This window comes from Hoplias malabaricus, chromosome X2 (genome assembly GCF_029633855.1).
Source record: "Hoplias malabaricus isolate fHopMal1 chromosome X2, fHopMal1.hap1, whole genome shotgun sequence".
Classification (NCBI taxonomy): Eukaryota; Metazoa; Chordata; class Actinopteri; order Characiformes; family Erythrinidae; genus Hoplias; species Hoplias malabaricus.
This window is the reverse complement of record NC_089819.1, coordinates 49,965,131-49,987,513: the sequence shown is the minus strand read 5'-3', so window position 1 is coordinate 49,987,513 and position 22,383 is coordinate 49,965,131. Positions and strand designations below refer to the sequence as shown.

At 45.3% G+C, this 22,383-nt stretch overlaps 1 protein-coding gene across 1 annotated transcript in view; it reads left to right on the top strand.

Annotated features, from left to right (window-relative positions):
* Window positions 1-4,766: 4,766 nt before the first annotated feature.
* The window catches only part of LOC136677411 (neural-cadherin-like), a 261,783-nt gene continuing 244,166 nt past the window's right edge, over window positions 4,767-22,383 (top strand). The window contains exons 1-2 of the mRNA XM_066654931.1: window positions 4,767-4,784; window positions 4,922-5,984. Coding sequence (XP_066511028.1) covers window positions 4,767-4,784; window positions 4,922-5,984 — 1,081 coding nt within the window. The remainder of the gene's footprint in view (window positions 4,785-4,921; window positions 5,985-22,383) is intronic.

Genomic DNA, 22,383 nt, shown 5'->3' with positions numbered 1-22,383 from the left:
TTGTTTACCCTCATATTATAATTTTGCCATTTGTCTGTTTATCTGTATAGAATTACACAACGAGACACAGAGAGAGAGACTGACTCCGAGGTTTGAGATTCATGGCCTTGGCTCCGTTTACAGTTGAGCTCTTTGCTATGCTAATAACCAAACTTTCTCACACTGCAGTACCTTCACCCCTCCGCCCTCTCTCCAGTTGGGTTTGGCTAGGCTTCTAAAAACAAATACACAAATGATAATCCATGCATAGAAAATCCACTAAATATAAACCAAATAAATCAGTGAAGCATGGCCCTATAGCTTGGAATTCTAATTCATTATAGAAAGAAAAGATAAAATGGTAGTTTAAAAAACTCACACACACAAAAGTGAAGAATGAATTTAGTTTTTGCCACATTTTAAGCAATTTGTAAAAACTGTGACTGTGTTAAATTGTCTAGAGCTCTTTCTGCTACACAGCATTTCTCTCCTCTCTCTGTCTGTCTCTGTCTAGCTCTCATTCATTCATTCTCTCGCACACACACACACACTCATTCTTTTTCTCTCTCTCTCTCTCTCTCTCAGACACTCTCACACAAACATTTATTCTTTTATTTTCTCTCCCTCTTTTTTCACAAACACAATTACTCTCTTGCTCTTTGCTTGAAGGCATTCCCAGAGTAGTATCACACACACACACACACACACACACACACACACACACACACACACACACACACACACATATTGGCTTCTCCTCCCCTGTTTTTCACCTTCGAGACACTGCATCCATCGCAAACTTTCACCTCTCAGCTATCTGTAGTTCAGTTTTTCTGCCGCAAATCCGTTCGACCATCTGTTTTATTTTGTTTCTATTTTATCTGCCACTCACGCACTCTCCACTCACCTCTCCCCGTGGAATCACTACCCTACAACTCTTCTTCCCAGTGTTTTAAAGGGTTTAAAGAGTGTAATGAGACGCCCTTCGTATTAACCAAGCCAAATCATTTTAATACAGGGCTTGACAATCTCTTTTGAAACAGTGTAATGAGATCAGAGTCTGTGTCACTGGAACACTGCCTCTTTTTGTTCCATCGTTTATAATCTTTGATAGATATAATTGGCCTCTTGTCTCCACGGCGGGGCCAAATGGTTACCCCTCTAAGGTTGCACCATTCTGCACTGGTCCAGATTCGTGAGCCTGCTCCCATCTGTCGTGCGGATGAGGAAGAAAAGCACCGTGAACTCGATGGAGTATCGTAAATGTGGAACCGATCGGCGAAACAAGCCCACCACAACGGTTCGTGGGCTCTCGGCTCCGTCGCCTCCCTGTGCTGAAGAAATCTGCCTGGGCATGGTTTATAAGCATTCCGTGCTGAACCATGTCCATGTGGCAGTGCGGCTGGAACAGTTACACTCTGCAGTTGTCAGTGCTCAAACCCAAATCTGGGTGCAGCTTATCGGAACAGAATAAGTATGGAAGGAGAGGGGCTTATGTACACACTCTCGCTCAATGGACTGGGTTCTTTTTCTAAGCTTATAAACTGTTATAAAATTTCTGAACTCAATATAAAAACTCCTACTGAAGGAGAAAATTATGTATGTATTTAAATGGTCATTTCTGGTCATATTTAAAATACAATGTCCCCAGACGACCTACACCAGGCGAGCCGTGGACACCCGCAAACACTGTTGGTGAATAAAACTTTGTGCTTGGACGCTGGAGGTTGGAAACTCCACGGCTTGTTTCAGATGCTGTGTTGGATGTAGCTGCTGAGACGTACGTGAAGTAACTCTGAATGGTTTGAAGTGAAGTAATGAAATAATGGCTTGAGTGGTAGCTATTGAAAGATTTGAAGGAAACATATCTGTTTCTCCTCAAAAACTCTTACCTTGCTTCTGTGTCTAGCGTTTTTCAGCTTATGGATTGAGGTTTGTAAGACTCTATTCTTCTCTTTTATTTGGTTAGAAATAAAATATCCCACATGAGAGGTTTTGAGGTGAGCGTCCAAGATCTGAACAGAACACTGACACTTATTACACTCCAAATGGAACCAGGAACTCAATATTGAGGACAGGTTTGTAGCTGTTTTAAGGTGCACCCATGGTCCAACAGTGCAGGTGCAAACAAGCTTTGGGTTTCTATACACAGTGCCGAGGGTCAGAGGGGTATAAATCCCCCATCACTAGACGATGAAGCACATATCCAATATCTCTGAGAGTCAGAGTATGGTGCTAGTTTCTCTCTGAGTGGAGAGAACCCAGAGCATGGTGTAGAAAATCATACACATAGATATTCAGTTTGCCATTCAATCAAATTTGTATCTCTGCTTCTTCACATCTGGCATCTTTCATTTATACTCTCACTGTGCTTCCTCTTTTCATGTTGTCCTTTCGCCCCTCTGTGTCTCAGCTTTAGCAGCGTGTGTGATGATGAGGATGCTGAGCACTGGAGAGAAATCGCCTCTGGCCCAGTGCTCGACAGCGAGCGAGAGAAATCAATATGTATTAAACTGGACGCTGTGCCGGGGCAATTAAACGGCTCCTCCATAACTTGTTCTGGTTCCTGAAGCGAGTAAAGACACGTGTCATGTGACCGGGAACATGGCTCCTGCTCTGCAGCTGTTTTATTCTCCGAGGCTGGTACATCACCACTGGGAGTGTGAGGCCCTGGGGGGTTCAGCGCCTCTTCACCAACACAGCTTTTATTATGATGATCATCTGCTGCTTGTTTACTTTGTGGCTGTTGCTTTTAACCGTAGGGCAATTTGTTTTTAAAATATATTAAATTACTGTCGGTGACTCATTCAGTCCACCTCACAGAATTGGCTTGTATTTCACTCACTCAGTCATTGATTGAATATCTCACATTCATTCATTCACTCACTGTTCGTGCACTTGATCAAAATCATTCACTCTTTCAAATATTCGTGTTTTTATTCATTCATGCTCTCACTCATTCGTACATTCATTACCTCACAGCTCCTCTGAGCATTCTCTCAGCCTTTAGTGTTTATTTGTGTTAGAAAAGGACATTCCAATCAAATTTAATACACACACACACGTGATCTGGCTAATTGAGTTTTTTTTACTTCATCGAATAATCAATTTATTAAATAGTCATGCCATTCCCGTGCGGCTTGATGCCCATCCTCTCTCTCTCTCTCTCTCTCTGGGTGTGTGTGTGTGTGTGTGTGAGCATTCCTTTCTTCTGTTTAACATTTTTATACACACTGTTTTGCTATTGTTTCATATTCCTTTTCATTTGAAAATGTATGATTGCGTATTTAACAGGTATTTTGTGTGTTTGGTTTCAAAATATTTCAGTGCACACACAAGCTGAAAGACAACTTTTAATTTAAATTTAAAATGTACTTAAACAAACAAATAAAACGGTAAAACGATTTCTCCCCTCACCATTTGGATTAATTAATTATATGGTGACTGTATTTGCATTGGGCACTGTGTGTGTGTGTGTGTGTGATATTACCGCCACAGTGAGCGCTGCTGTGTTTAGTACGTGTGTGTGTGTGTTGTGTGTGTGTGCTGCAGGTGGACAGCTGCGTGTGCACTTCGTCTCTTTAATTATTTCACATTAAACTCTGTGCCACAACAACACACAGCTCCGGGAGAAAGAGCTGTTACTCAGCCGCAGAAAACTCGATCCTCATCACACGGATGCTCCACATTCACATTCTCTATAAGAGGAGAACTCTCTCTCTCTCTCTCTCTCTCTCCCTCTCTCTCTGTGTGTGTGTGTGTTTGTGTGTGTCTCTCTCTCTCACTCACTCACTCTCTCCCTGTCTGTTTCTCTCTCTCTCTCTGTGTCTCTCTCTCCTCTCTCTCTCTCACTCTCTCTGTCTGTTTCTCTGTCTCTTTCTCTCTCTCTCTCTCTCTCTCTCACTCACTCACTCTCTCCCTGTCTGTTTCTCTCTCTCTCTCTGTGTCTCTCTCTCCTCTCTCTCTCTCACTCTCTCTGTCTGTTTCTCTGTCTCTTTCTCTCTCTCTCTCTCTCTCTCTCTCACTCACTCACTCTCTCTCTGTCTGTTTCTCTCTCTCTCCTCTCTCTCTCTCACTCTCTCTGTCTGTTTCTCTGTCTCTTTCTCTCTCTCTCTCTGTCTCTCTCCCTCTCTCTTTCTCTCTCTCTCCGTCTGTTTCTCTCTCTCTCTCTCTCTGTCTCTCTCTCTCTCTCTCTCTCTCTCACTCTATTAGTTTCTCTCTTGTTACTCTCTCTCACACTCTATCACTCTCTCATTCCATCTCCCTCTCACATTTCTATTTAATTACTCTATTATTCTCTATATTACTCTCTATATAAAACACTCTCTTATTCTCTTACGTGGTCATTTTCGCATGCTCTCTCTCACTCACACACACACACACACGGAGACACTCTCTCAGGCATTCTGAAATACTCTCCATCTATTTAACTCTCTATATCTCTCCGTTTCTCTCACGCACTCTCTCCTCATCTTTCTCTCTCTCTCTCTCTCTCTCTCTCTCTCTCTCTCCCTCACTCGCTCTCTCTCTCTGGTGGTGGAGCTATAGGCAGCACGCGGCTGATCGGAGCTGAAAGTTGAGAGGCGGCCAACGGAACTCTACAGCGCGCGCACAGCCCAGCGATTCATCAACGTTGTTATCGATGACGTGATTCCGCGCTCACTGCCGGGTTTATGCTCCGTGATTTTTTTTGTTTTTGCTTTTTTTTTTTTTCCCCTTTTTCCTGCGTCGCCTCGTGAGCCCTCCGCGGAGGAAAGAACCCCCACAGCCCGGGCTCCGGCTCCATGATGCGGATTGACCTGCATGCGCGAGACCGGAGCTGAAAGTTGAGAAGGGGTCAGTCTGCAGCGGCCAGTCGCCTTCATCATCGACTGATCGGTTGATTTATTGATTGATTGTTTATTTACTGGACCCTCTGCTATGCTCCGTGTTTCCTCGTGAGCCCCTCGACCCTCCGGGCTCCGGCTCCATCATGTGGACTCTGCTGCTCTCGTGCTGCGCCAGTTTCACTCTCAGTGTCGGGACGCGGGACGTGCCTTCTTTCCACGGCCACGTGTTTGAGAACTCGCCGGTGGGCTCGCGCGTGAACGCGCTGAGCATCCCTGCGCGGCGCGTGGGCGCGGGTGCAGGCGCGTGCCTTTGCCTGCGGGGCGAGGGTAGCGAGGCGTTCCGCGCTTTTGCGCACCACAAGCGCGGCCACGTGTTGCTGAGGACAGCCGCCGTGCTGGACCGAGAGCGGCGCTCTGGGTACGTGCTGCGCCTCGCGCCGTGCCACCGGGCATCCACTACCGCCCCTGTACCCGGGGCCACTACCGTTCCGGTGGCCACTAGCGTCCCAGCTCCCGATGCGACCGCCGCTGCCGTGGCGTCGGTGCGCGTGGACGTGCTGGACACCAACGACCACGAGCCGGCGTTCCCGCACTCCTTCGTGACTCTGGCTCTGGATGACGCCACGGCGCTGCGCTCGGCGGTGCACCGCGTAGCCGCCGCTGACGCGGACAGCGGCAAAAACGCCGAGCTCACCTACTTCGCCCTGCCGCGCAACGGCTCCTTCTACGTGGTCCCCAAAACCGGAGACGTGCTGCTCGTCGACTCCATTCTGGGCCTCGGAGCGCCTCTCAGCTTCACCGTCTTCGCGCGGGACCGTGGCCGGCCTCCGCGCACCGGACGTGGCGTGCAGATCGAGGTACGGCCGCGCAGGGCTCGCGCGCCACCACCCCGGAGGAGGAGGAGGAAAGCGCGCCGCTCCGTGTCCGCGAGCGAGCCCCAGCTCGTGATGGTCAGCGTGTCCGAGGACGCGGCCGTAGGCTCGGTCATTGTGAGCCTGAGCCCCGCGCGCTTCCCCGCCGCCGTGTTCGAGTTGCAGCCCGAGGAGGAGGACGAGCTGGAGAAGGATCCTCCCGTCACCGTCAACCGGGACACCGGAGAGTTGCTGATCTCGCGCAGCTTGGACCGCGAGAGCGAGCCGCGGGTGCAGCTCACCGTGAAAGTGCAGGATAAGAGAGGTGAGTGCAGTGTGTCCAGACTTTACAACAACTTTTCCTTCCTCTCTGAGCGCGTGTTAGAGAGGGGTGTTTGTTTGTTTGTTGTTGGTTTAAGTTGTCGCACAGTTGGCTGGCGTTATTTACATGCGCTTGTAGAGAGTAAAGGATTCTTGTTTTCTTTTTTTTTCGTATTTATTTGCACATATATTAATTAAGTCCTGCTCTCCTCCAACACTCGCTCTGCACAGGACTGAGCTAATCTCTGACCAGCTCCCCACACATCATCATTCATTCAGTGTCTTCCATAACCACTTCATTCTGCTCAGAATTGCTGGGGGTCCTGGAGCCTGCACAGAATCACTGAGTACAAAGAAACTCACCCTGGACCCCCCCCCCCCCCCACACACACACACACACACTCACACACACATACAGCTGTGGATAATTTCACACATTCACCCAGACATTCTCTTCTGTGGACAGATTCACATAGTCACCCAGTCACTCACACACTCACACCTGTGGACAGTTTCACACAGTCACCCATTCACTCACACACTCACCCATTCACTCACACCTGTGGACAGTTTCACACAGTCACCCATTCACTCACACACTCACCCATTCACTCACACCTGTGGACAGTTTCACACACTCACCCAGTCACTCACACACTCACACCTGTGGACAGTTTCACACAGTCACCCATTCACTCACACACTCACCCATTCACTCACACCTGTGGACAGTTTCACACACTCACCCAGTCACACACACACTCACACCTGTGGACAGTTTCACACACTCACCCAGTCACACACACACTCACACCTGTGGACAGTTTCACACATTCATAGTCACTCACACAGTCACTCATACACTCACAACTGTGGGCAGTTTCACACACTCACAATCAATCACACTCACAGTGACTCACACACTCACTTAGTCACTCACACACACCTGTGGGCACTTTCACACAATCACTCAGTCACTCACAAACACCTGTGGACAGTTTCACACACGCACAGTCACTCACACACACCTGTGGACAGTTTCACACACTCACAATCACTCACACTCACAGTGACTCACACACTCACTTAGTCACTCACACACTTACACCTGTGGACAGTTCCATACACTCACCCAGTCACTCACAGTCTCACAGTCACTCACACACTCACCCTCACCCAGTCACTCACACACTCACACCTGTGGGCACTTTCACACACTCACTCAGTCACTCACAAACACCTGTGAACAGTTTCACACACTTACAGTCACTCACACACTCAGTCACTCACACACACACACCTGTGGACAGTTTCACACACTCACTCAGTCACTCACACACAACTGTGGACAGTTTCACACACTCACAGTCACTCACACACACACCTGTGGACAGTTTCACACACTCACAGTCCCACTACATGTTGCTTGGATTCAGATCCCTGAGGTCCCTGATTAGTGCCTGGGAGACCTGGTGTCAGGGGAAAAGTGTATGTCACTTCACTACATGGCCAGTGTTACAGGTGTCCGAGGTTACTGTGTCATAGGTAACCTTCTTATCATAGACACACCACATTAATTATGGTTCTCCCAAGTATCGCCAGGCCATTTAGACTCATTAGTGAATGTAACACTAGGTTAATTAGACTCATTATCCTATGCCAGGTTAATCAGCCTCATTATCATATGTACTGTCAGAAAAACTCTTTCTGTGGTGGTACCCTCAAGGCAATATACACTGTACATTTAGTTAGGGAACTTTATTGTACCTTATTCTATAATAGTGGTAGATTTCCAGATTGTGATTGTGTTGATTTCATACACAATTCCAGGACTTACGTTAAGTTTTACACAGTTCTTTAATGAAATCTTAAAACTATTCACCCCACTTTCAGGGGGGATTTTCAACTGGACTTTAACACCACTGCTGTACTTTAAACAGTACATTTACACTGTTACTGACCAATAATGGACCCGTATAATCTTTTTACCTGAAAGTGTACAGCACCAGATTACTGGGTATGTTGTGTGTGTGTGTGTGTGTGTGGGCGGGGGAGTGGGTAATACCAGATGAAACAACATCGCTATCAGATGTAGTAATATGGTGGTTATCATACTTATCAAGATTGAGGTTCAAATCCTTGTTTAATGACACGTTAATTACATTCATTAATTCAGAGCCAGATTTATTGCTGTTTGTAACTTCAGGGATTGTGGGCATGTGTGTGTAATATCAGTTAAATAAGCATTATTATCACCTGCAACTGCAAAGGTCAATCAGTTTCATATTCATACGTAAGAGCAGATTAATTCATTTGACGTTATCAGTTGTAACATCGATTTAATTAGGCACATTATCTGGAATAATTACAGATTCATTTTCATAATCTGCATAAGGTGGGTTGTATGCAGTGGGAGTTTCATGATCACACCTGTGTTTTTTATATCATGTTCACACCTGTCTAGAGAGAGAGAGAGAGAGAGAGAGAGAGAGAGAGAGAGAGAGAGAGAGAGAGAGAGAGAGAGAAACTCACACTAAGACTTAATGACAAGAATCAGAAAGAGGGAGAGAGAGAGAGAGAGAGAGAGAGAGAGAGAGAGAGAGAGAGAACTCACACTAAGACTTAATGACAAGAATCAGAGAGAGAGAGAGAGAGAGAGAGAGGGGGGGAGAGAGAGAGAGAGAGAGAGAGAGAGAGAGAGAGAGAGAGAGAGAAAGAGAGAGAGAGAGAGAAACTCACACTAAGACTTTAGTGACAAGAATCAGAAAGAGAAAGAGAGAGAGAGAGAGAGGGGGGGAGAGAGAGAGAGAGAGAGAGAGAGAGAAACTCACACTAAGACTTTAGTGACAAGAATCAGAAAGAGAAAGAGAGAGAGAGAGAGAGAGAGAGAGAAGAATCTGACCACAGGTTAAAAAAATAAACCCAAAACTTTTGTTGAGTTGAACTCAGCCGACTCTAATATCCAGAAGCACATGTAATTAAATTCCTCCTGTAAACCACAGCGCATGTTTAATATTCAACATCGTTATGCACAGATACACAGATTGGACTGTGTGATCAGGGAGGAGAAAACCTCTCTAGATGTTCGTTGCACTTTGCTGACCTCTTCTTTGTTGACTCCCCTCACGCTGCTGTAGCTGTAGCTTTATCTAGCTCATTAGGTACAGTAGCTACTGGCTGCGATCCTGCTTCTTAAAGCTGCATGAGCTTCAGAACAGACACAGCTTGCTCTTACACTCACTGCGCTTTAGCTAATTACCTGCAATCTATATTTCATACTGCATTTAGCTGTACAAAGCGCTGCACCAATCCTCTTACACTGCGCCTTTTCCTGAGCCCAACTGCTGTGCTGGGTTGTGTGCATATTACCCCCACTCCCCAGCCCCCAGCCCCTTTAACGAACAATTACACAATTACAGTTGAGCGCTGTGGGGGGCTTTGTTCAGCTAAAGCACTGTTTCCCCAGCTGCACTGATTATATCTCTCCTTACATCACTATCTAATAATGTCTGAGGTGTGTCAATTTGAGTGTGTGTTGGTGTGTGTGTGTGTATCAGACTGCAGTCTGGTTTATGTAAACAATAATATCTAAGGAGTATTGGTGTAAGAGAGAAAGATGGTGAGACACAATCTTTGTACTCGGTAATCATCCTGGTTTCAATATGTGTGTGTTGGTGTGTGTGTGTGTGTGTATCAGTGCATACAGAGAGACTGCGGTGTTATCAGGCCTGTGTTGTTTATTTGCTGATTCCAGCTTGATGTCACTTTTGTGCTGCAGAGCTTGGGCTTGTTTTGAAGACACTGCAAATTTTGCATTGGGTTTGGGTTGGTTTAAAATTCCAGCACAGGTTTAGTTTGGAGACTCTGCAGATATTGCATAGGATTTTGTTTGCTTTGAAAGTGTTACGTGGTTTGCTTGGGTTAGAAAGTACAGTACGGTCTGGTCTGGAGTTTGATTTGTTTTGGAGTATGGTCAGATCTGATTAAGGTTGGAGGTGTGGTATGGTATGGTTTGGTTTGGTGTGGTTTGGTTTGGTTTGGTTTGGTTTGGTGTGGTTTGGTGTGGTGTGGTTTGGTTTGGTTTGGTTTGGTTTGGTGTGGTTTGGTTTGGTTTGGTGTGGTTTGGTTTGGTGTGGTTTGGTTTGGTGTGGTTTGGTGTGGTTTGGTTTGGTTTTTGGTTTGGTTTGGTTTGGTTTGGTGTGGTTTGGTTTGGTTTGGTTTTTGGTTTGGTTTGGTTTGGTTTGGTGTGGTTTGGTTTGGTGTTGTTTGGTTTGGTGTGGTTTGGTGTGGTTTGGTGTGGTTTGGTTTGGTTTGGTTTGGTTTTTGGTTTGGTGTGGTTTGGTTTGGTGTGGTTTGGTTTGGTTTGGTTTGGTTTTTGGTTTGGTGTGGTTTGGTTTGGTTTGGTTTGGTGTGGTTTGGTTTGGTTTGGAGACTTTGCACCAGGCTGAGTTTGGTTTGAAAGTAGGGCGCAGTTTGGTTGGGGTTCAGGTTGATTTCCAGGTGGAGTATGGTGGGATTTGAATTACTCTGGAGATGCAGCATGTTTTGCTTGGTTTTATGTTTGAATTATCTATTAGTTTCCCATTGGTGTGAAGGTGCAGCACAGGTTGCTTAGGTTTTGTGGTTGGTTTGGTTGGTTCTGGTCAGGTCTGGGTTTGGTTTGGAGCTGCAGCACAGTTTGACATGTTAGGTTTGGTCAGAAAGCATGTCACAGGACGTTTTCACACATGAAAGTCTCGGCCAATATCCGAGCCAAGATCTGTGTTTTATTACATTGTATGAATTTTGGTTTCGCACTGCAATTTAGCGAGCGAACTAAAGGAGTTTCCAACACCCTGCCATTATTACATACCCCAGCTGTACCTTCTTATACTTAACACCGATTGGTTTGTAAAGGAACATGGACAGAGTCATGTCTACGATTTACTACCACTGCTACATATTTGTGGTTCAGATCAAGACACAAACACTTCTTACTTTAGCCAGGCTTACTTATTTAACAGTTCTTTATTCATTGTCTATCTCTCTTTTATATTTTCTCAAATTCCAAATTTTGGTCCTTTGGTTCAGACCATGTCCAGAGGAACCTGAGTTGGGTTTAAGCCTGATCTGGGTTTGCTACGGTTTTGAGTTTGCTTTGGTGGCACAGCAAAATTGGTTTATACTTTAGTTTTGGTGTTGGGTTTGGATTTGCTTCATGAGGACAACTGTATACCGATGTGGAACTGGATCCTAGTGAGACTGCAGTGTTATGAGGCCTGTGTTAATTATTTGGTGAATCTGGCCTGATTTCACTTATATTAGTGCTTCTTGACTCTGGTCTGTGGGGACCCTGTGTTTACACAGTGTTGGATAGTTAGCAGAGCAGAATGAGCTGTCCAGCAGAGATTCAGGTTTTCTGTGTCCCAGCCCACCTGATCCAGCTCATTTTCCAAGCCCCCTGTGAACTATATTACAGTGTTGGGAAATGCCTGAAACTGTCTGACTGAGGGTATTCAGGCCAGAGTTTAAACCAGAGTGGGGGCTGGGTTTGTTTGGGGTTTTAGGTTTGGTCTGGGGTTTGATTATGGAGTTAGTTTTGTGTTTAGTCTGAGGTTTGTTTAAGGATTTAGTTTTGGGTTTAGTCTGGGGTTTGGTTAGAGATTAAATTTAGGGTTTAGTCTGGGGTTTGGTTAAAGATTAAATTTAGGGTTTAGTCTGGGGTTTGGTTAGAGATTAAATGTAGGGTTTAGTCTGGGGTTTGGTTATAGATTAAGTTTAGGGTTTAGTCTGGGATTTGGTTATAGATTAAGTTTAGGGTTTAGTCTGGGGTTTGGTTAGAGGTTAAGTTTTGGGTTTAATCTGGAGTTTTGTTATAGATTAAGTTTAGGATTTAATCTGGGGTTTGTTTAATAATTAAGTTTTGGGTTTAATCTAGGATTTGGTTATAGATTAAATTTAGGGTTTAGTCCGGGGTTTGGTTATAGATTAAATTTAGGGTTTAGTCTGGGGTTTGATTAGAGATTAAATTTAGGGTTTAGTCTGGGGTCTGTTTAGAGATTAAATTTAGGGTTTAGTCCAGGGTTTGGTTATAGATTAAGTTTAGGGTTTAGTCTGGGGTTTGGTTATAGATTAAGTTTAGGGTTTAGTCTGGGGTTTGGTTATAGATTAAGTTTTGGGTTTAATCTGGAGTTTTGTTATAGATTAAGTTTAGGGTTTAATCTGGGGTTTGTTTAATAATTAGGTTTTGGGTTTAATTTAGGATTTGGTTATAGATTAAATTTAGGGTTTAGTCCGGGGTTTGGTTATAAATTAAGTTTGGGGTTTGGTTATAGGATACGTTTAGGGTTTAGTATGGGGTTTGGTTATAGATTAAGTTTGAGGTTTAGTCCGGGGTTTGGTTTGAGGTTAAGTTTGGGTTTAGTCTGGGGTTTGGTTATAGATTAAGTTTAGGGTTTAATCTGGGGCTTGTTTAAGGATTAAGCTTTGGATGTAATCTGGGGTTTGGTTATAGATTAAGCTTTGGGTTTAGTCTGGGGTTTGTTTAAGGATTAAGCTTTGGATGTAATCTGGGGTTTGGTTATAGATTAAGTTTAGGGTTTAGTCTGGGGCTTGTTTGAGGATTAAGCTTAGGGTTTAGTCTGGGGTTTGGTTATAGATTAAGTTTTGGGTTTAGTCTGGGGCTTGTTTGAGGATTAAGTTTAGGGTTTAGTCTGGGGTTTGGTTATAGATTAAGTTTTGGGTTTAGTCTGGGGCTTGTTTGAGGATTACGCTTTGGATGTAATCTGGGGTTTGGTTATAGGTTTAATCTGAGGGATGCTTTTGGCTTTGATTGAGTACGGTTTAGTTATAGGTTCATTTTGCAGGCTCTCCGGTGCTGGGCGTGTGGGTCTGGGCTCCGTGGGAAGCCTGGACGCTCTAATCCTTTATGAGGGGGGAGATTCTGTTCGACCTTCCTTCATCTGCTCGCATTAGCTGTGTAATCCCATCTCATTCACTTTCTCATTTCAGGGATTTAAGAGTGGCAGTGCAGTTAGCTGAAGGGAGCCTCTGCGTTTCTTCGAGGGAGGAATGGAGCAAGCCGGTGTTAGTTCTGTTGGGTTTGAGCTGGCGCTTATGCTCTCATTGGCTGGGAGGAAGGCCAGAGTCCGTGATTTAATTAGCATGACGTGTTAGTGTGTTTATCACTGCCTGTCCGCGTGCTATCCTCCCAGCCGTGCATACAGAGAGTGTGTGTGTACGTGTGTGTCGGTGGATGTGTGTATGCTGGTTAACTCCTAGACGACCAGTCTGTGTGTGAACATCATGCTACGTGTGTCTCTCGCTGCAGTGAAGAAACAGCAGTAATGAGGGAAAACAGCTGGTCTAATCAGGAGTGAGAAGGAGGGCATCTGCTGACCTCGGACAAGAGGAGCCCCACAGATTCCAACACACACACACACACACGCACACACAGAGAGAGAGAGAGAGAGAGAGAGAGAGAGAGTTTGTATTCCTCTCCTAATGAGTTTTCTTCATATATTGAATGGATTATGATCATATGCTGAAATCTTAGACATATAACGTAAGACACTGTAAGCAAATAAAGTGTTACATATTTATATTGATTCCAAGACTCATACGTTTATTTATGTAATTATTTTCTTACTTACTTACTTTTTTATTTATGTTTAATGTTGATAAATGATCAAATGTTTAAATTCTGAGTCAAAGCTTAAATAGCACCCTTTTTTTGTCTGTGGGTGGATCGGTTGCTAAACCACATCTTTCCATCCATTAAAACATCTAATCCATACCAAAATATATTAGGTATCTGTCCGTCTCTTTCGCAGTGAAGAGAAAAACATGAGCAGTCTGCTGTGATCAGGCTTAAAAAGTGCTCCTTAAACCTCAAGAACCCAAAGCTAATCTTCAGACTCATTTATTTCTCTAGTTCCTACAAGTACAATATGCTTGTTTTCCATCATCCTGGGGACATTTGGTCAACAACAACAGAAATGGTGACTCTCAATCATCCTCTCTCTCTCTCTCTGTTTCTCTTTAGCTCAGATCTGTTCCCACTCTCCATCATTTTGAACTCTGTGAGGACAGTGGTTTGGTCTAGTAGGAGTAAGCAGCCATTAAAGTTAGATTAACATGGAAATTACTCTGCTTATTAAATTACTTCCTGCCTTCCTGCCCTCAGATCTCAGATCTGTTTTGTGTGTGCACACGTGTGTATATCTGTGTGCACATAAGAATGTGCATGTATTAAGCACCATATGAGGACTAAATGTCCCCAGGATGATGAGAAAATAGAGGGTTTGGACATTGTGGGGACCTGTGGTTGGTCATCATTACAAATTCATTTGGCGTTTTTGGACATATGTTAGAAAATTAAGTATGCACATTTGCTCAGAATGTGGCTCTTCATTAAAGGCAGCAGAATAAAAAAACCCTTGCATTTTCATTAAGTTGGAAGCCACAGGACAATACGGAGGAAATATGATCAGCTTGGCACCTAACGCTCTCTCTCTCTCTTTCTCTCTCTCTCTCTCTCTCTCTCTCTCTTTCTCTCGCTCTTTCTCTTTCTCTTTCTCTCTCTCTCTCTCTCTCTCACTCTCTTTTGCTCTCTCCCTCTCTCTCTCTCTCTCACTCTCTCTTGCTCTCTCTCTCTCTCACCCCCCCCCCCCCTCTCTCTCTCTATTGCTCACTTTCCATGTTTCTGGTAGTCAGAGCTTGTTTGATGCCACAGCTTTTTGTATCGGTGCTACGGGATCAATTAATTCCTGCACAGAGGACTCTGATGTGTGTGTGTGTGTGTGTGTGTGTGCACGTGAGTGTGAGAGAGAAAGTGTGTGCATGTGTGGACATGATAGGAAAAACTGTTAGTTTTCTTCAAGGCCATTATATCTCTGTCCACTCACAATGCTACAACACCCTATCACCTCTGAGACCTTATTGTGATAGTCTCTCACCCCCCTCACCATCTCTCTTTCTCTCTCACTCTCTCACTCACTCACTCTCCCTCCCACCCCCGAACTCTATTGTGTGATCCAGAGCAATTCCGTGGTCTCCTGCAGCATAACCCCATACTGCCACCTGTCAAAGCAGCACATTAGAGTGTTTAGGTGTGTCTTCTCATGACCCTAGCATGTGGCAAACTAACAAGACCCCCCACCAATTCAGCAGAGTAATAACAGCTCCAACAAAACAACCTCACTTCTTTAATAATGCCAGCGACTGAGTGTTTAACACTCTCTTAACTGACACCAGTGCTACCTTTAGAGCCTTGTCCTTTGTCTAGTTTAACTCTTAAAACGATCCCTGGCTTCCAAAGTGTGAAGTGTAAAGGACACTTGTGTATAATTAGATCTTTCCCTGTGCCACAGTGTTTTCTCTCACTATCATAAAAACAGCTTCATACTGCTTTTATTGTTGAATCCGTGGCACATTCAAAACGGAATTCACTGTCAAAACACGAACATGATGAAAGTATTTGACAACGTCCTTTTATTTTCTTGGTTTCATCATTTTATATTAAACTACATCATGGACTAATTGGTCTAAAGCAAGCTGTTGACAATCCTGCCTCAACATGGACGCCCCGTAATGATCGCCACACCGACGGAGGCATCCCTCAAGAAGTTAACTTGTCCTGATATTACCTCATCTTGTTGACTGAGTGCGATCTGAGTTTAACAAGCAGAGAAATGTGTCCTCTTCATGACTTGAGGGCTGTGGAGGCTGCCGCAGAGAGCCAGAGTGGCATTTTGGACGACTCAGTGTTTTTCTGGGACTTCAGAGCAGACATCAGTGGCAGAAATCTGTTAATCCAGTTGGCATAAGCCAAAGAATTCTAGGAGCATATGGGACACATCGTCCATCAGCACTGCCGAGGTGCTAGTGCATGCTCTGTGTCTGAAAGGGTCAGTCTCTTATATATACGCATGTACATAGGCAGGCGCGCATGCATACACGCACGCACACGCTCTCTCTCACACACTTAGATGCATGCTAAGACTCATGCAGAGTGCTCAGTCACGTCTGCAAAACAAGCTCTCTAACAGACGGTGTGTGTGGAGATTTGCGCGCATTTACAGATGGAGCTGATTACACATACACACACACACACACAAGGATGTAAACTTTATGTATCTCACTCTCGTACTCACACTAACTGGATGTAACACTAGAAAACATGCTCCGGAAGATGCACCCTCTCCCACGCAGCATATGCCCACGAGGACAGAGTCACAGCCCCAAATTTTAACCCATAAAGGCCTCCGTTATTGCTGATCATGACCAAGTTTAATGACATGTTTAGACTGCTTAGGTATAAATAGTTCTTTTTTTCAATAATTGCATGCAGCATTGTGCAATGTAAGATTTGCAGGAAGCTGTTCGAAAAACAATCTTTTCATTCATTCATTCATTCATTTGTTCATTGTCGGCAACTGCTTGCCCAGTTCAGGGTCACACGGATCATTGGGCACAATGTGGGAACACACCTTGGAAGGGGAACCAGTTGCAGGGTGATACACACTTACACATTCACTCACACACTCACACCTATGGACACTTCTGTAGGCAGTCCACCTACCAATGTGTGTGACAGCAACACTACCTGCTGCGTCACTTTCCTGCCCTCAGTGAATCCATTCATTCATTCATTGTCAGTAACCGCTTATCCAGTTCAGGGACGCGGCGGGTCCGGAGCCTACCCGGAATCACTGGGCGCAAAGCAGGAACACACCCTGGAGGGGGCACTACACACTCACGCCTACGGACACTTTTGAGTCGCCAATCCACCTACCAACGTGTGTTTTAGGACCGCGGGAGGAAACTGGAGCACCTGGAGGAAACCCATGCGGACACAGGGAGAACACACCAACTCCTCACAGACAGTCACCCGGAGGAAACCCACGCAGACACAGGGAGAACACACCAACTCTTCACAGACAGTCACCCGGAGGAAACCCACGCAGACACAGGGAGAACACACCACACTCCTCACAGACAGTCACCCGGAGGAAACCCACGCGGACACAGGGAGAACACACCACACTCCTCACAAACAGTCACCAGGAGGAAACCCACACAGACACAGGGAGAACACACCACACTCCTCACAGATAGTCACCCGGAGGAAACCCACGCAGACACAGAGAGAACACACCACACTCCTCACAGACAGTCACCTGGAGGAAACCCATGCAGACACAGGGAGAACACATCACACTCCTCACAGACAGTCACCCGGAGTGGGACTTGAACACACAACCGCCAGGATCCTGGAGCTGTGTGACTGTGACACTACCTGTGGCACCACTGTGCTGCTCTCAGTGAATACAACCATCCATAATTTGAAAAAAATATATAAAAGTATAAAATATAAATAAAAAAATACAGGCAGTTCTAAGAAAGCCAGACCTGGATTAGTGGCGTGCTGAGCACCATACTGAATCCAGAAGAGGTGATGTGTAGGCAGACCCTGCTGTAGCTTCCTGCTCTTTCAAACAACCTCAGTCTCTATCCAGCACTTGTTGTTTGAACATCATTTGCTTTCTTTGTCTCATTCATTCACTGCTTGTGTTGCATCATTTTGTTTCTGTCCAGTGTATTTCTACACCTATTTTAAACTGTATAAGCAGTATAAGAAATCTAGATATGATCTTAAGTATACGGGACGGTGTGGGTGGGTTATATGCAAATACATTTCCATTTTATGTAAGAGAGAACATTTGCGCATATGCAGCGCCCTGGAACAAATTCCCGATGGATACAGAGAGCAAACTGTACTAAGGAATCAAACATTAAACATCACAACATTGTTTACTCTACTTCTTTTAGACAAACTGGGCTTTATGTATTGGATGCAATTTATAAACATTGTCAGCACAGAATGTACAGAATGTAATTGGGTCATTTATTCATTCATTATCTGTAACCACTTATCCAGTTCAGGGTCCCGGTGGGTCCGGAGCCTACCTGGAATCATTGGGCACAAGGCCCTGGACGGGGGCGCCAGTCCTTCACAGGGTGACACACACACACACCCCTATGGACACTTTTGAGCCTCCAATCCACCTACCAACGTGTATTTTTGGACCGTGGGAGGAAACCGGAGCACCCGGAGGAAACCCATGCAGACACAGGAAGAACATACCACACTCCTCACAGACAGTCACCCGGAGGAAACCCACGCAGACACAGGGAGAACACACCACACTCCTCACAGACAGTCACCCAGAGGAAACCCACGCAGACACAGGGAGAACACACCACACTCCTCACAGACAGTCACCCGGAGGAAACCCACGCAGACACAGGGAGAACACACCAACTCCTCACAGACAGTCACCCGGAGCGGGACTCGAACCCACAACCTCCAGGCCCCTGGAGCTGTGTGACTGGGACACTAACCTGCTGCGCCACCGTGCCAACCAAAAGGGTGACTTACTATGCAATAAATAAATTATATTTATATTTATATTTATAAATACACAACCCCGTTGATGTAATAGAAAAGAAAAGCTGCAATAAATGTTTGAACCTCAACCCCCATCGTTTTCAACATCCACTTGCACGATGCAAAGGCAGTCCACACCAGTACCACACACCAGCTCTTAGGCAGAGAGCAGAGGAGAGGGAATGATTGAGCCGGTGTATTTGAAGACGTGGATGGTCAGGAGGCCAGAATAGGCCACAGTGACAGATTTAGCCAGACATCAAGGTAACACCCCTCATACTTTTGGAGGAACCCCCCCCAAGCCCTTCCATCAACTCGGCGCCATTTGTTCAACACTGTCACTGTCACTGCACGCAGGTGTTGCATTTACTCAGCCCACAAGGGCAGCGCCCCCTGTTGAAGCCTCCAAAACCACTATCAGCAGCCACTCATATTTTCCTCCAGCGCTGTCCAGGCCCAAACCCAATTAGCTCCAGTTAATGTTCTGCTGTTCAGATGCCACGGCAGTTGGCACCTGTCTTTATTTTTTCAGCATGAACTTGTTTTTCTTCTTACCTACTTTGACTTATTTAGATATGAATAGCTTGTCTTTAATGGCAGTTTGGACTTGAATTTTAATAGATAATGGATGGTTACTGACTTTTGTCCAGTACTGTATTTACATTTAAACAATATAGCAGTCCTCTGGTAATGACTAGGTGTAGGATTAGGAAGGAGGAAGCTGTGCGTTACCATGTTGTGGCTGTGATGTGACAGCTGAATATTTGCTATGTTCACCAACATGTCATTTCAATGGTTTTTGTAGTGTGCCTTATGGGCAATAACAATTGGGGTGAGGCCTAAATAAAACAGTGGGACTGGTTAATGAGCACTGTTATACCGGTTCATTACAGTCCGCCGGGATTCAGCTCTCTCTGTAATGACTCTGCTGTCCTGTGACTGCGTTTTGCTTTCGGGGCTTAATGCATGTATTTCCAGGCTGGATGCATTATTATTATTATTGCTATTATTGTTTGTTTGGTGTTTTTTTTATACCTTTAGTGCATTGTGTATTTATTATCCTTGTTTAGTTTCTGGCTTGGCATCAAATGTTTTGTAAATAGTAGAAAAATATGTTGTGAAAATGGCTGAATCATTTTTGAATGCGGCTACTTCAGGGTGCCCCACTGCTGACCCAGGTGATTCATGGCAGACATAATGTTTGTATAATCAAAATAGAAAAGCATTAGCTAGTAGAATGTCACAGGCAAATGACTCTACGTTCACCAGCTAGAGGTGTAATCAAACCCTTCAACCTTAGGCTGTGGGTGATTAGGCTCTACCTCATAACCTTAGGACTGTGTCGGAGCTATTTGTGACCCCCAACTAACCATCTAACGTAGGTCAGTACATCGCTTATGTTCACATGGTAATTACTGCAGCCAATCCAGTAGGAACACGGGAACACTCCCAACCCCCCCAAATAATATCCCAAAAATATATTAATTACAAACCCATGTCCATTGTGCATTGACATTCATTCATTCATTCATTATCTGTAACCCTTATCCAATTCAGGGTCGCGGTGGGTCCAGAGCCTACCTGGAATCATTGGGTGCAAGGCAGGAATACACCCTGGAGGGGGCGCCAGTCCTTCACAGGGCAAGACAGACACACACACACACATTCCCTCACACACTCACACCTACGGACACTTTTGAGTCTTCAATCCACCTACCAACGTGTGTTTTTGGACTGTGGGAGGAAACCGGAGCAACCGGAGGAAACCCACGCGGACACAGGGAGAACACACCAACTCCTCACAGACAGTCACCCGGAGGAAACCCACGCGGACACAGGGAGAACACACCAACTCCTCACAGACAGTCACCTGGAGGAAACCCACGCAGACACAGGGAGAACACACCACACTCCTCACAGACAGTCACCCGGAGGAAACCCACGCAGACACAGGGAGAACACACCACACTCCTCACAGACAGTCACCCGGAGCGGGAATCGAACCCACAACCTCCAGGTCCCCGGAGCTGTGTGCATTGACATGTTCAACCAAAATAACAACAGAATAATGAACATATTCTTGTAGCGGGCCGTATGACCTCACAGCGACGGAGCTCTGCTTGGCATGTCCCCCCGCTGTGTGTGAGGGTATTCACTGTAAAGCGGCTGACTGCACACTGACTCATCTGAGCAGGATCTGAGTGGCAGCCATGTGGAAACAACAAACACTTCATTAATGGAAGATGCTGCCCTATTAAGAATTATGATTATGTAATTAAAGATCATTTGGAAAGAAGAGTGAGGGCCTGGAGAGGAGGTTAATGAAAAATGAGGTGTGTGGGTGTGTGTGTGTGGGGTGTGTGTGTGTGTTTGTGGGTGTGCTGTTGAAAAATGGACAGTTTACTTGGGAATGTGTGTAAGGATATGGATCTATCGTTGGCGGAGAAAAGCACAATCTATCTTTGTGATTTTGGGTAACTAGGCTTGACCACAAAACAACTCTCACACACACACACAGCCGTCTGTCTGCACAGATTGTCTGGTTTCCCTGACGACCACACCTGTGACAAGGCCGAGTTGTCATGACAAAAGCAGCGTTTTTGACTGTGATGAGCAAGTCGAGAGTGGAGTGGAGATCGATGATGCTGAGAGAGAGAGAGAGAGAGAGAGAGAGAGAGAGAGTAAAACTGTGCGTGAGAAATAAGCAAAAGAAGCCAAATGAGACCGTAAGAGAGTGGAAGAAAGATAGGGGAAAGGAAACGTGTAAAAGAAGGCTTTCGAAGGTGGAGGAGAAAAGAAAAAGGGGTTTGCAATAGGAGAGTGGGGTAAAAAAAGATGTGAAATTAGCAGAGAAGGAGATAGGAACACTGTGCACGGAGAAAAAATATATATATGGTGATATAAAAAGGAAGAATGGAAGGGAAAGAAAAAGAAATGAGGGAGGAAAATAAGAAAGAAAAATGAGAGAGAAAGAAATATGTAAAAATTTCATGTGGTTTATCACAATGCCATCACATGGTGAGTAGTGAGAACGAGGATAAAAGAGGAGTGCGTGGTGCCTGCTTTCTCTCTCTCTCTCTCTCTCTCTCTCTCTCTCTCTCTCTCTCTCTCTCTCTCTCTCTCTCTCTTCTCTTTCTTCTCTCCTCCTCTGGGACTGGCACTCAGTGCTGTTAATTGGTGGTTCGCGCTGCAGGCCGCCCTGAATCTCCCTCCTCCTCACATTAGAGCAGAGTCACTGCACTCACACCCCCAGCTGTGTGTGTGTGTGTGTGTGTGTGTGTGTGCGTGTGTGTGTGTGAGTGTGTGTGTGAGTGAATGGAAAGATGTGTGGTTCCGGTTTGTACTTGGTATGCAAGAGAATGCTTACTATATGTGGTAGTCTATTAATCTCTAAATATAATATTCATCTGTAATGCCTGTGTGCCTGTCAGTGTGTGTGTGTGTGTGTGTGTGTGTGTGTGTGTGTGTGTCAGTGAGAGAGCAGTGCAGCAGAGCCAGTGTGACCAGTCTCTGTAATCCTCAGGTGGATTAATTATCAAAAGGGGCCGTGCTTGTTTGTGCGGAACAATAGAGGTGTGAAAGAGGCAGGCAGTCGCACTGTGCCGTTTCTCTATCACTCTCTCTCTCTCTCTCTCTCTCTCTCTCTCTCTCTCTCTTCTCTCTCTCTGTTTCTTCTCATTTCTCGCCCACAGAATACATAACAGTGCAGATATTTATGCTGTTGCTATTACACTTGGTGAATAAGTTTGCAGTTTATTAGGAAGCTCTGCTCTCTTTGTTCAACCTCAGCGGCCATTTTATCAGAAACTCCCACCATGCGAGTGCACTTTGTAGGTTTGTAGGTTTACAGACAGGAGACCACCTGATGCTGCACAATTTTCCTGCCACCCTCTGGCCCTAATGGACAGGAATCTCCACAGCACCACTGCTGACCACATATTATTTGGATGGTGGACCATTCTTAGCACAGCAG